The sequence below is a fragment of the Cebidichthys violaceus genome, unplaced genomic scaffold (genome assembly GCF_023349555.1).
Source record: "Cebidichthys violaceus isolate CVI_PGR_0920_01 unplaced genomic scaffold, fCebVio1.0.p SCAF_5, whole genome shotgun sequence".
Taxonomy (NCBI): Eukaryota; Metazoa; Chordata; class Actinopteri; order Perciformes; family Stichaeidae; genus Cebidichthys; species Cebidichthys violaceus.
Window position 1 is genome coordinate 1,335,309 of NW_027176705.1, and position 15,075 is coordinate 1,350,383.

At 42.5% G+C, this 15,075-nt stretch overlaps 1 protein-coding gene across 2 annotated transcripts; it reads right to left on the minus strand.

Moving 5' to 3' along the window:
* Nucleotides 1-814: 814 nt before the first annotated feature.
* On the minus strand, nt 815-13,216 carry sall1a (spalt-like transcription factor 1a). Of its 2 annotated transcripts, none has more exons than XM_068730661.1 (3): nt 12,348-13,216; nt 3,588-6,994; nt 815-2,529 (listed from the first exon to the last, which is right to left on the minus strand). In XM_068730661.1, the coding sequence occupies exons 1-3, from the start codon at nt 12,418-12,420 to the stop codon at nt 2,089-2,091; spliced, it is 3,921 nt and encodes a 1,306-aa protein (XP_068586762.1). In that variant the 5' UTR covers nt 12,421-13,216; the 3' UTR covers nt 815-2,088. The 2 variants fall into 2 exon arrangements, with proteins under 2 accessions (XP_068586762.1, XP_068586763.1); XM_068730662.1 differs by lacking the exon at nt 12,348-13,216 and adding an exon at nt 7,938-7,986.
* Nucleotides 13,217-15,075: the final 1,859 nt, after the last annotated feature.

The following is a 15,075-nucleotide window of genomic DNA, read 5'->3' on the forward strand; positions in this document are numbered from 1 at the left end:
CTGTTGAAAAGAAAACCGGCACTATGGGCAAGGATCATTTAGCTTCGACGTCTTGAAATACAAAACGTAAATATTGGGGATTTCGGCTTTGTGAAGAGGGGAGAGCGCTGAGGATGCTGAACAGAAATTAACAGATCCTGTATTGCAGCATGTGCAACGATCTGTTAAATTAAATGCAGCTGTTGAAATACAAAAGGGGAAAAAATTCGGTTTGGATAAAAAAAAAAAAACACGGCAAATGCCTTCAAAGCAGTCAAAGGCTTTATCCGGATAACCGTGTGATCGTTTTGTCAACTTCTTTTGGCTTTATTGCAAATAGATAGATCGTCGCATTCTTCATGGAAAAGTCAATTTTCCAAAAGTGAAAAAGGATTGTGTCTGCTTAAATTCCGTCTGCAGACTAAATAACATGTTTTTCCAGCCGAGACATTTTTTTTATTGCGATGTGGTGAACGTGCATAAATAAGTGGCAGAAGGGAACCTTTTCCTTTCCGCGTAAAAAGCCTCGAATCTACTTTATTCCGATGATCAGCGATTCATTGGCGACATCAAGGAATGGCAGCGGAAACGATGAGGTTAAAAACTGCGATCATGTTAAATCAAAGAACAGGGAAGCTCACACCATTAACGACTGAATCCAAGCCCCCGTTTCTGCTTCTGGTGCTTGTCAGTGAAACTAAACTGAGTTGCACAAGCAGCGCGGCGGCCCGAATCACACATGATTCAAATACAAAAATGTTTTTATTTTATTTTCATACCTGCTCTTCTTTCAAATGATTTTCAACGTTTGATGCGCGAAAAAACAATTGCCAGTATAGTTCCAATGGTATGATAAATAAAGATGGGAATAAAATCACACACACACACACACGTACAATGTTTCTTTTGGAAAACTGATGTATTTGATTATTAGAGTAAAGAATTACAGTATCTTAGTTGTTAGTAGGTATTAAAGTGTAGAGAAACTGGACCCATAAAGATCTTCCAACTTTCCAAGAAAGTGCATGTAACAGTCCGAAGGTTGTCAAACCTAATATATATTTATATTTATAAAAACACTATCATTTTGTCCCCTGGCCGTGATGGACTTCTCTTGTGTGAGCTTTATGTACATTTTCGTACGAGGGAGTTTTTATTTCCACGTCTGAACATATTTACAGAAGCTTCAACACTTTGCACTTGATGTCAGTGAGGATGCTGGGACATAGCAGCAACGTGGAAATCCAGCTGAGAAACTGAAGGAGAATCCTGCTCATTTGATTGGCTGTCTCAGTTCCAAAAGCCAGGAAATGGGCCACACCGAATGTTCCCTTCTGTCTTGCTTTCAACAATACCAAAATACAAGAGACAAACAAAAGAAATTGAGGGGAAAAATATGGAAGTAAATAAAAAGTAGAAAGTACAATACACAGAAACAGTAACAACAAAAGTTAACACTAAAGAAACCCTTGAAATGTAGCAAACTTCAATGTTTTGTCTTCTTTAAATAAAATAAGGTAAATATCAATTGGAAAGAAAAGAACTACCACATCATTTAGTCCCTTGCCTGAATTTCATTGTTTTGCTTGGATGAGGGGAGGGGGGCATGAACACACAGATGTTAGACCATCTACAGAAGATCAGTGTACATTATTTACAGCAAGTCTGTTTGCTTATTACAGGGCTAATGCATCACATGAACATCGACAGTTCGGTTATAGCTACTACAGACAGAAAATAACTTAATGCCAAGGTAAGGTTATCTACCCAGATATTCTAAGTTTCAAAAGCACATTTTTTAAGCACCCATACATACCCATTCTGGCTTTAAAACAAACAAAAACCTAACTGTTAATGCTTCCACTTGGTTTCAAGCAAGGTTATAATCACTAATAAATAAGCTCCGTAAAACTATAACATGTACATTGTACAAAAAAAGCAACTTGTCTTCACACTCATGTTCGTAAAGATTCAATGGCGAGCAAAGCAGTTCAGTTGATTTTGTCCCTGTCTTGTTCTCTTTCTTTCTCTTCTTCTGTTTGTCTACATATGTGTACAGTATGCCTTCAGGCATCTTCATGTGTCTGTGCGCAACTGAGGACATTCACTCTAACTGGTGACAATTTCTTTATTGTCCTCCATGAAGCGCGTGAACCGGAAGTGGGCCCCATTCTCTGTGTTGGCCATTTTCTCCAAACCAGCAAGAGCAGCGTTGGGCTCCATGCTGTGTAGCTTGTCTAGGCTGCCGGTCAGACCACCGATGGGAGAGCTACTCCCATTCATCATACCACCTGACATGGGTGGGAGGCCTCCATTCTGGATGACAGAGATTTCATTTGTCTTCATTGCCAGGCCGTTGGAGAAGGCTGCAGCGTACTGGTTCCAGAAACTGGTCGGGTCCCCGTTGCTTGTCCTTGATGCCATGTCCTTCTGGAAGATCTCAGGAAACTTGATTGGGTTTGCACCCAGGAAAGCCATTGGCCCATCCACGGAGAGCCTGCGCCCACGTCTGGCGGGAGCGCTGTTCCACATGTGCGTGCCCATGTGGACCTACACAGAGAGAGAGCGGGGGGGAGAGAAGGGGAATAAAAGGGAGGGAGGAGGGAGACAGAGCAATGAGACGGATGAAAATTAGTGATGTTTACAAACTTGGCCACAAGAGCTGCACATGAGATGATGCAATGGAAAAAATAATAATAATGCTCGACTCCGTATTAAAATAGCTTCACACCCTGTGTGCAGCAGACCAGTTAGTTCTGTGCTGTAAGAGGTAACAGCATGGTGTAAACATCTTTTTTTGGCAAGACTGATACATGCTGTTTAATCTAAACCTTAATTTGCTCATCTCACAAGGGAGGCTTGGGGTTAAATTACACTGTCCAGTTTCATTGCTCGGGCCAGTATTGCATGTGACGTTTCACCTCTGCCAAAACCCTTTACATGACAGAGACAAGATTTTTTTTTCCTGCTTCATAATCCTCCAAAGGTACATTATAATGATTGTATTTCAGTTATTTTTTGTACAACCTACTACAAACAATTTAACGGAGCAATAAAATGCAGATGTCTCTGTATAAAACCATCTTCAACCAAAAGCCAGAGCTTTAAATATTAACATGCATCCGAAATTCCTCTCTATGGATTACGGATTGACATGCTAAAAAGTAATTATCCCAAGTTTCACATAACTAAATTGACATAATTCTCTGAAGTTTCTGTAGATTATTGAGCATGATCCCTTTCTCAATGATTTAAGCCTGTGACAGTTTTCATAGAATCTGTTGTGGAAAACTACAGACTGACCTAGTGCACAATGATTGCCTCTGATAATTAATTATGTGCACTGAATCATTCTTAGCTGATTACATTCTGGAATTCCTACCCAGTAATCATATTAGTTGCATGATTCAGCCTTTCCATTATAAGGTAACTTATTTTCTCAGAGAGCTGTTCCTTTCATTAATTATACAGCATTATCACCTCTTGACGCCTAGTGCACTCACACACTTTATAAAACTAAATAGGAGCTCTGAGACTTATTTTTCATAAACGTTCTCACGCACAAACTTTTGGGAGGTCAACAGTTTTCTGGATGTTTCGACATTTACCTTGAGGTTTCCTTTGGTGGTGAAGGCCCGGCCACAGATACTGCAGGCAAAGGGTTTCTCCCCTGTGTGGGTTCTCTCGTGGATCTGCAGAGCGCTGGAGGAGGAGAAACACTTCCCACAGGCGTTGCAGTAGTGTTGCTTGGGAGTCCTGCGTGGCGGAGCAGCAGAAAGCACTGGGGAAGTGGAGGCAGATGATGTGACCATGCCAGAGGGCATTTCCTTGATTTCTTGGTGGAAGCTATGGAGGAAGCCATTGACCTCTGGTTTATTAAGAGAACCTACAGAGAGGAGGGAAGGGGTTGGGCTGGAGGACAGGCTGGTGTTTGACGGCTCAAAGAGTTGTGAGGGCAGATCTCGCATTTGATGGGTTAGCATGTGCTGCTTGAGGTTGCCCTTGGTGGAGAAGCCCCTGTTACAGGCGGTGCAAATAAATGGTCGTTCTTTGGTATGGCTTCGATAGTGAATGTCCAAGGCACTCTGACAAGCGAAGGTCTTCCCACAGATGTCACAGGATGTGTTCTTGATGATGCTACGCTCACGGAAGGGGAATAACATGCCTAAGGGATCTTTTGAGGGATTGACAGATGTCAGGTCCAGTGCTCCAATGTTGGAGGGGTGAGAGTGCAAGAGGCTTGCAGTGGTGTGCTCCAAGGATAAGGCCCTCTGGTGCCTTTCTTCGAGGCTAGGGGATTTGCGTGGTTGTGGCTGCATGCTAGTGGGGGATGGCGCCTGCATGGAGGAGGTAGATTCTGACACAGCTGGACTCCCGGCGCTTTGGCTTTCAACATCCCCTCCTAGAGACGAGGAGTCATTTGTAAAGCAATCTCCCTCAATGAAGCCATTTGCCATAGCCCTCATTTGTATGACTTGTAGCTCCTCTGTTTCATTATTGTGGGCATTCTCTCGTCCATTTCTCTCTTGCTCCTCCTGGCTAGCCATTTCAAGGGGGGCTGGGGAGTTACATAGACTGTCATGGGAGGCATCAGCTGACCTGGGTGTGTCTGGCACACTGCTGTCTGGGCCCTCCTCCATTCCTTCAAAGTTGTCATCAGAGAAGTTGTCCAGATCATCAATGTTTCTCTCATCAAATGAGCCAGTGTCAGAGACCATGGACTCTGGATAACTATCTGGCAGAGGGGTGTTGGGGATGTGTCCACCCATGTGCATGCGAATGTGTTGCTGTAGAACCACAGCATTTGTGAACTTCTTCTGACAAATGGGGCAGGAGTGTTGGACTCTCAGAGGAGGCATGGCCCTATGGACGCTGTAGTGGGTCTTAAGATTTCCCTTGGTGGTAAACGCCCTGCCACAGATTTTACACTTAAAGGGCCTTTCCCCAGTGTGAGTGCGATAGTGCATTTTCAGAGCACTTTGGCAGCTCAACACCCGGTGACAGATGACACATTCGTTTGGGTCTGCCACCTTTCTGTCAATGTTCTCCACAAGCTGCTGTAGCTTGGAGGTCTCTGACCCCTGGAGAGGATCCAGGATGCCTCCAAAGGGGAACTTAGCCTTGAACTGATCAGACATAAGAGGCATGAGTGGGTTGGTCATCATGGGCGGGCTGTTAGATGTTGTGTAGTCAGCAGTGCTATCTGAGGCAGAACTCACATTTGTCATGAAGCCTGAGGAGTGGCTGCCTTCTTCAGTTCTCCCATTTGAGGTAGGCAGAGTTGCACCTTCACCCTCTTCAGACACTCCGTCATTACTTTTAGCTGAAGGCTCAGCAGTGCCCGAGGCACTCTTTGCAAAAGAAGGGCTGGTTATGGCTATTGAATGATCTTCCTTTTTGATGAAATGGGGCAAGCTCGGCATGGTTGGTGGCAGCAGCATGCCGACTGAGGAAGTCAGTGTGGGCAAAACTGGTTTGCTGTCCAGCCAGCTGGTGACAGGTTTCTCAGGGGGCATAGACATGCCGTATGGAATGCCGGTGCTTGTTGGTATGTTGTCTAAATGCTCTGGAACAGGGTAGGGGTTCATCTGGATGTGTGGGTATTTTTCTTTATGACGCTGGAAATGCACCTTCAGGTTACCACGGGTGGAGAAGCGGTTGCCACATATATTACATTTGTATGGTCTCTCGCCAGTGTGAGAGCGCAGGTGGATTTGCAAGGCACTGTCACTCCCAAACACCTTGCCACAAAACCTGCACTTATGCTTGAAGAAAGCCTCATCAGAGCTGCTCTTGTGTTCAAACGAAGTGACATTTGGCGGCTTGCCTTTCCTCTGCTGGGCCAAAGCTGCTAAAGAGTTGAGGTCCTCTACGGTGGTGCCAACACTGGGCAAAGAGCTGGAAAATATTGGGTTTCCAGGTGGGGGCTGAGGTAGAAGGGGATTCACTGCAGAACTTAACAGGCTACCCATTCCAAATGCTGGCGCGGATGACTTAGTGAGGGAGGAGTTGCTGAGCTGAGAGTGGAGACTACTCATATGATTCGGCCTCTTGTCAGAGGATTGGGTATTGACTATTGATGGCCCCAGTGTGCTAATGCTCTGAGATGTCTCACTGCTGCTTGGGTTGGACTGAGGTAGCTGTGCTGCTGCAGCCAGCTGCTTTAGGCTGTTAATACTGGCTGACTGACTAGCCAGGTTCTGCGCTAGGCCTGCGGCTGCAGCCAGCTGTTGGGAAAGATGTGAGCTGAGTGTGGTCAGTGGGCTGGCAGCAGGCCCCATTGTGCCTGGAGCAGAAGTTGGGGGCACCTGCAGTTCTGGGGACTGGGAGGCCAGTAGCAGTATCTGATGGCGAATCTGCTCAATAAGCTGCAACTGGTGGATCTGTTGCTGTTGCAGGGCGAGGAGCTGCTCCATAAGGGCTGGCACTGCCACCCTGGGGCCCCCTGTGTTACGGGCCTCTTGGGAGAATTGGGCAACAGCCACTTTGGTGCTCTGCAGATTTTCAATTATAACATTGCTGTTGATCATAGAGAAGCTTCCCAGTTCAGTCAGGTTTCTGAGCTGAGGTAGAGGCGCAGAGATAGCTGAAGTACCTAGTGCAGGGCCAGAGGTGCTCCTGCCACCATGGTTGCTGACTATGTTGAGGGGGCTCCCGCTCTCTGTATGACTGCCTTCCTCTTCATGACCACTGCTCATTCCGGAAACGTCCACGTCCATGGCTTCGTCTTTGTCAAGAGTGTTAGGCTCCAAAAGGTCACTGCACTCTGTTTGATCAGTGTTGTTAGCTGTGTCATTCATCTGGTCATCAGGATTATGGGGAGGAGACCCAGGTGAGAAAGTTCCGGTGGGGGAGACAGGGTTTTCATTCACTATCAGAACTAACTGATTCTTAGTGCAATTTTTCTGGTGTTCCTCAAGATCTGATAGTTCAAAGAACTCAGCACAACATCTGCTACAGACGTGGGCGTCTGAGTCCTTGCAGGGGGGGTCCTCTGAGCAAAGTTCTGTGTCCCCTGAAAAAGAGGAAACAGAGGATTAGTGATTAGAAATGTTTTGCAGCTGAAGAAGCAGCTTTATCTCCTCAAATTCCATTGTTGTTAATCTTAAGTTAATCAGTTTTACACTTATCCCCTTGATGCTTTCACAAAAACAACGATCGAAAGGCAACAATAAGCCAACAGAAATGAGAAAAGGTCTTATTCAATGCAGTGGCCTCTGAAACACGATAAGAGAGATACAAAATCAATGGGAACTACTCAAATATTGCTTAAAAGTGATCTTTGAAGATGTACATCTGGGTTTCATCAGCCTGACCAAAGGTAATCATTTTCTCCAGATAATCCATCAAAATATAGAATAGAGTGAAGTGAGGACACTGGGTCTTAATGAAATTTCATAGAAAGGCATTGATTTCCTATATTCCATGCCCTTCAAAGTCTACTTGTCCACTAGGCTCAAATCAAGCATTTGAAGGACTTATTAGACTTTCAATTTGCTGTCAACTTTGCTCATTTTCAGCCAACTATGGGCATCTTGGACAGGTTATCTATGTCACTAAACTAATTTGTATCCACTCAGGCAGCAGTCACAGTGAGACATGAACAACAGAGCCTGGGGTGTCTAGGCTGTTACGTGCCGACGCTAAACACAACAAGGAAAATGAAAGAGGAAAAAATGAGAGCGAACATAAAAGGTGACTTATTCAGTTTCATAGTTGAAATGTTTGCAATCCAATGAAAAGTAAGAAAAATACATTTCATTTTTAAAAGTCACCAGACTTTAGTTTGAATAAACTCAAGTCAATAGCAACAGAAAACTATTTGTTTAAATAAATGACTTGGTCAAAACTTAAGAGTAGGGCAATACATCAGAATCCATGAATCACAAACTGAACAACTGGACACACCAGTTCACAGATCTTGCAATACAAACACAGCAACTTCTGTTGTCACTCACACGAAAATTCAAAAGTAATGCCGCCTTTCAGATGAGCAGAGAAACGTGTTTTGGAATTTTCCATTTTGATAAACAAATCGAGTCAGGGAGGGAAAAGTCAAAAAGTCACCCTGCCCTCAGAGCCACTGCTGTGCTCCAGACTTTCCTGATTCTTTTCCCTCTTTGTCACACTAAAATCTTGCTGTTTAACATACAAGTTGATTTACAAATTGTATTTCTCTATGAATCCCTTTCATTGTGGCTCTGGCCCCTCAACACTTTCATCAGCGCCAAGAATTCATTTGCAAATGAAACCCAGAGAAGTGCAGCCCTGCCCCACAGAGAGACAGGATGCCTTCCCATTGTTCGCGCAGCATGGGAGCGGCGGGGATCGTCGGCACAGCCTGGCCCTGCTCATCTCAGTCGACTCAAAGCAGATCCTGTTTAATTCAGGGATTATCTCCCTCAATGTTTCTCTGCTCAGAGACATCAGATAACGCAAAGTTGCCATGACAGTAAACCCTGGCCCTCACACCACCAAACCATGCAAACAGGGAAGACTCAACTTTAATGATAACTTTTCATGTTAAATCCCCCCTTCCACCCACCGTCTACCTACACCCCAGGCGCTAATTTTGAAAAAACGTGTTTGATTTTTAGTGTGAGAAATGTGAGGATTAAATAAACACCTTTTCTTTTTCTCAAAGTTGACTGTACACAAATTAGTGTAAAGACAATCCAATTGTATGACAGAGTGGGATGAAAAAGGAACCATACAAAAAAAGAATTTTAAAAAACTTTTTACCAACAAACTTCTGGAAGATGCAGCGTTAATGAATGAACAAAATATGTGTGTGCATGCTAAAATCAAAGCAGAACATAAGAAGAAAAAAAAACAAACGATGCATACACTATTTGAGAAATGGTGAAGTAATTCAATTAATTCACCATATCACTAATACACATACTTTAGAAAGGGTCTAAGAGTGTTTCTTTGATTAAATAATTGCCATAATATTTTATGCAGTCTGCATTTAAAAAAATTCTACAAATGAAAAGATTCTAAATAATTACATTTTTAACATGCAAATGCAAACAAATTACAATGATAAAACTATCACTACAATATGTAATTTTAGAAAATTACAGAAAAATGAAAGATATAACAGATTATATTTATGCACAAAATTATTTGTGAATTTCTATTTTGCCAATTTAGGAACTGGAGCAAAACATTCATCAAAATTGTGCGATGCAGCAGAAGACAGAGTTGGTGAAGAGGAGACTATCTTAAATTTGAAATGTTTGAGAAGAAAAAAGTAATACTTTTGGCTGCAAAACATAAGAATAATATTTCATCAACTTAAACGCTTACACGCCTACAGATTTGCTTTTTTGACAGTGCCTTATTATATTTTACTTTACATGACGACAAAAGAATTATCAAAACTAAATCAATGCACGAGTACAAATCCACTGTCCACATAAAACCAGAATAGCAAACAACGCAGATGCTAGCATTAGGCTTAATTCCCCAAATAGCAAGGATTAACTTCCAATTAAAATTAAGATAAAGTCAAGCTGGTATAAAGATGGAGTCTGTAAAACTTCCATAGAATCTCTATCAAAAGCACAATGTAAGCAGTGCGCAGGGCTAAAGGGCGTCAGGAGAGACAAAGAGCAGAGGACAGAGACTCAAAGAGACTGACCAAAGTCTGAATATGAGAGACAAGAAAGCGAGGATTAGTCGAAAAAGTTAACGGAGAGCTTTGAGAGATCCTACATTATTTTTTCGCTGGGGGCCTCTGTGAGCCTCTTGACACTTGTAACTTCAGGAGGTTTTCTGCTCTCATCGTCTCCAGCACTCAGGACTCATCCCACTGAACACTAGATGGGGTTCCACTAAAGCTGCCGTGGTCCAGGACAAGACTCAAATCTAAGAAGCTCTGCCCCGGTGACATGCTTAAAGCTCAAGGGGAGGGAGGAAAAAAAAAACGCAAAGCAAGTCCTTCAGGCTGCACCTCGACTCACACCACATAAACACTGGCAAAATGACAAGCAACTGCACTCTCAGTTTGCAGGGAACCACAGTGCAAAGTGAGCTGCCCTGCCAATCTCCCCTCTAGGGGGGCCACTCTGATAGGGCAAAAGGGGATGGTCACAACATTGATAAGGCCTCACTCACACACGCACTTAAAATGAAAAGCAGAGGCCTCATTGGGCCGCCTGCAGCTCCGATCAGCAGGGTCAATGGCGAGGTAGTGAGGAACACACTGGGCCCTGAACTCACATCACCTCCACACAGAGGGACACTGGCAAAGGTTAAAACAGCTCAACATCCCACCCTCTGTGGCTCTCAGTCCGACCTCCCAGTAACTCCGGCCCTCAGCATCACTGATATTCAGCTACAAATACAATGACTTTCTGTTTTCACTTCCGACCACAACTCTCCAGAAGACACACAGCACTTGCTTGGAGCACTCAGCTAAATACCCCCAAAAACCGAAAGACAACATGTCCATACCCTTATAATTACAAACACAAGACACTTGCAATAATTCTAACATGTAGCATAGAATCGGACATAATTAGGGAATTTGCATTCTGCAGTCTGCCAGAGTTAGTGACAAAAGTAACTCTTCACTAAGTTTATTAGATTTAAAGGAAGATGCAGAAAAAAACCAGCCCTAGGAAATTAACTACGTTTTGCCTTAATCATCAAGTTCCTAAAAATCACGTGAAATGGGCTGCAAATACCTTTTCTACATGACTTTTGCCTGAAAGAAGCAAGTGTTTATTTCAAATTACCTGCACATGCTTTTTAGGCAGCACTAAACACAATGTGGCTGTGAGAGTATTTACATTGCATGTATTTAATTTACAGGCCTTATCCAACAGGTCTAGCCTATGCCAAAAATATTTGATTGTATCATATGTTATATTTATGGCATGTCTTATATTTGTGTGTGCAAATAATTTGTAAAATAAGAAAAATGTGAATGTTGAGCAGTAAAATTCGAATATACTGCATTGTACAAAGATAACCTTCAATTTAAATTAAGATCTTTTTTTGTAAATACAAAAAAATAATACATTTTATTTTCCTCTTAATGAGTCATTTGATAGAAAAGTCAAAAAAATCGGTCAACAAAAATACACGTTACAACGCAACGTCCTGTTACAAAATTCAGCTGTTATTATCCTTTATCCTACAGTCATTTCATGGCGCAGTTTTGTTTTATTTTGGTACCATGTCTTTTCAACTAAAATCTAACAATTTACATTTAATTACAGCTTGACTGGATATTGCTGGACTAACCCTGAGCTCCACTTGCGTACAGAGACCTTTCCAGTTCTAAATGCCACTTTGGAGCCTACAGACTGATTTCATATCTAACAGCACCGATGAAAGAGATTATTTCACTTTGCGAATACATATTTCACATCGTCATATTTTTCACAGCAGGCCACAGATAATATTTAGGTGTACGCGTCTCTCAAGGCAATGAAGTAAAACAATAACAACCGTATTTATCAATGTGTATTGTAGTTGAGAAAACTATGTATTATTTTGTAATAAAACAGAAATACAATGCGTTTGTGAGAGAGAGAGAGTGTGTGTGTGTGTGTGTGTGAGTGACTTCACTTCTGCTATTTGACCAAAAGGTATAAGCGATGAACCAGTGGGTTATTTCCAAGATTCGTGTTCATCTGCGCTCTTTGGAGCTGTTTGTCCTCCTTTCATCTAACTTTTAGCAATAAAGCACGCTGGTGTGCAAACAGGCAATGACTCACTGACACTGATTTTTCATAAAAGGTCAGGAAACATTGTGCGACTTTACAGCGAGGGACAGAAACACACGCAGAGAGGGGAAATGTCTACGTCCGGGGGACCCAGGAAAAGTTAGGAGTCCCGGCAGGAGAGACCGGGTGGTCCATCTCGAGGCACCGAGACCGACCGCTGAACGCAGCGAAGCGATCGGGGAAGAACGAAACTAAACCGGCGACTCATTTCAGTTGAGTTTCAACTCCAGTTTAAAACACGATTTATAGCTGAAGCAGATAAAAAAAAGTTTTGAAACTTTTAGAACACACACGCAGCGTTGACATAAAGACGAACGGCTACTTTCCTTACTATATTTAACTTTTTTTAATAAATATATAAATAGTATAATATTATTTTAGCATGTAATAATAAAAGGAGTCTAAATTCCCATTTGAACTGGAATAAAGTAAATGTCAGGAAATCCTAAACATTACGTTTTTTGAAGAAGTAGTAGACTTCCATCACTTTGCAAACAAATAAACAAAAACAATAGTATGAAGTTAAATACAAAGTATTAACTTGAACCGTCAGACAATTAAACAGCCCCAAAAAGAGAGATATTCATGGTGCTTGGATAAAAGGAGGGTTAGGTTACGTGGACTCACCATTGTGCTCCGATAAAGGCAGATGAGGGTCGGATTGGAAGTGTTGCGGCTTCGCTTGTTTCCTCCGCGACATGCTGGCTGGCACATCAGCAGGCAAAGAATAAAAAAAATGACTACAAAACCTTCTCAAAAATTACGTAAATCGAGCCCATCCACCGCGCATGTGCCCCGTTATGATTATCAATAATGCTCTGCGATTAATCATACGGGGGGCTTCTTTGAAAGGCGATTGGCACCTCGCCAGCCCCCCTCCTATTCAAATGAAGTCTCTTTAATCAATTAGCTCCTGATTTGCTGGGGACTCTTGTCTCTCTCTCAGCTCCCACCCAATGAGTTGATCCGTATGGGGAAGAAAGGCTGGCTTTTCCAAACTCCCTTTAGATACGGTTTAACCCCTTCTGTTAGCCAAGTCAAAGCTTATCTTGACTACTACAGGGGAATGTCAGCGTCTCGAGTCAATGCCTGCGACAGTATCTTTCAATCTTTCACATTGATCAAGCAGCGATCACAGTTTCTCTGGTCCTTTTCCCCTCCTGTAGATGCGGAGTGGCTGGACGCTCGCAACTCAAACCTCCGCGATCGCCAAACAACTTTCTTCTCCCAACAACTCCGTAGTCCGTCCTCCGCTCTTGCGTTAAGGTCGTTGTAATTCAGCTCTTGTTGTGTTGCACACCGACACCTACTCTCTGAAGAGTTTCAATCGAGGCTCCCGGTGCGTTAAAGCGCAGTGAGGCGCGAGCATGTTCCGTGCGTAAATGGCACCGGTACGCGTTCCCAAAAGTCCACAGTGTGTTCCGACGTCCCAATCAGTTTCATTTGATTATTATTAGTCGAAAAGGGGGGTTACTTACTAACACGTTTTCATCACACACTGCATTCCGCGAATAAACAAACTTTGAGGGCCCGTGCAGCACTGGGGAAAAAAGTGGAGCCCGGCCCATCGAGGATCTGATTGGTCACCGGGCTATTCAGTCACGCTGCCATTCACCTTCACCTCCTCCCTCCTCCCTCTCTCCCTCTCTCTCTCTCTCTCTCTCTCTCTCTCTCTCTCTCTCTCTCTGATTGCGCACAGCAGATCCAAACGCTTTGTGCGCACCGGGGAGATCAGTGGTAAAGAGAGCGGAGACAAGTCTGTTCATCTAAAATAATCTGTTCACTAATTTCTTCCCCTAAACATTTTTTTTTAGCGAATGCCCGTATCACACTCACGGCATGTGGACTCAATCTAACACCATGCCTTCAACTATTAGAAAAAAACAACTTGTTTGTCTTTATATCGTCGCCATCCAGTGGGTTGTTTGTATAGTAAAACCAGTATGAGTTATTGCACGACGTCCTTATCAGGAGTTAGATGTTTTGAAGGCCTTTTGTAGCATTTTGATTTCTACAGAGGCGAGTTTGTTTTGAAAGGCAGTGATAATTGTGCAATATCATTCTGCCGGTAAGCCAAGAACACAACGTCTCAATCAACCCTGTAAATAAGCTATGGACCACACACACATGCTACATATTTTTTTATTGTTGCTATTATTATTATTATTTCTATGATCGCCCTGAATAATGCACTAACAGGAGTGCACCTTCAGTGGGGATGTTTTAAGAGGGCAAGAGGTCCCACGGGAGCTTCATGTGAGCGCTGAGTCGAGTAGATTTATTACGTGAAAAAGATAAACGAAGCTCTCAGTCGAGCTGATTTTGAGAAATGAAGATAATAATGTTACTATAGGTGATGCCTCGGATGCCATTATTTTTCACTGAATATTTAAAGAGCGGCTGCAGGCTAGATGGATCTGCTCCTCTCTTGTGTCAGCTATCTTTTAGTTTCGACTATAGCCTTACTATTTACTTATTCATGAAAAAAAGGAAAACGCAGGGGGGAAATCAACTACTGATGGCTCTCAGTGATCTGCTTTACCAATGCAATATGACAAATGTTTGAAGAATACATATTTAAATGTCGCTCATATTTGTGTAGTACTATTAGATGTCCGAACTGTCTAAAAATCGGACACTGTAATCAAATCGAAATGTAAGTCGTGACTAACAAAATCACGCAGCAAATGATCATCAATAGGGGAAACGTGTCTGTGTGTGTGCGCCGTTAAAAAGCCCATGCAATTATGTGCACCAAACTTGAAATTGCTGGAAGAGGAAAAAGGGGTCTGCAATATTGTAATGTCCCGAGCGGGAAAATCAATGGCCAGTTAATTGATGTGAGTGTTGGTGTGAGATTGTAAACAGGGTGATTTGCAGCCCAGCCGAGCGGGAGACATTTTAAATGGGATTCACTCAGGACGGTGAGGATACAGTGTTAACAATCATGGGCTGAATGACACAGACGGACACAGTTTGGGGACCCAAAAGACATAACTCAATGCCAGCACTGGACAAAAAAGTTTCCAACTTTGTCTTAAATTATATATATATGTCAGCCATTCAGGTGCAATTGGCTGGATTACTTGGTGATTATAAAAAAATATTATTTATAATATCCAGCACAATATTTACAGTAAATGTGGACAGTTTTATGATTTGACAGAGGAAAGTGGAATATTCTATCCCAGTTCTTTATGATATCTGAGAGTATAAATTATATTAATTATACTGATCACATTTTTTTTTTTAATGTTTATTTTCATATAACTTAATTATCTTGTTTTTTATTTAATCTAATAATAATTAAACAGTCACACATATAGTCAACAATGTATACCAGTTGATATTTGTC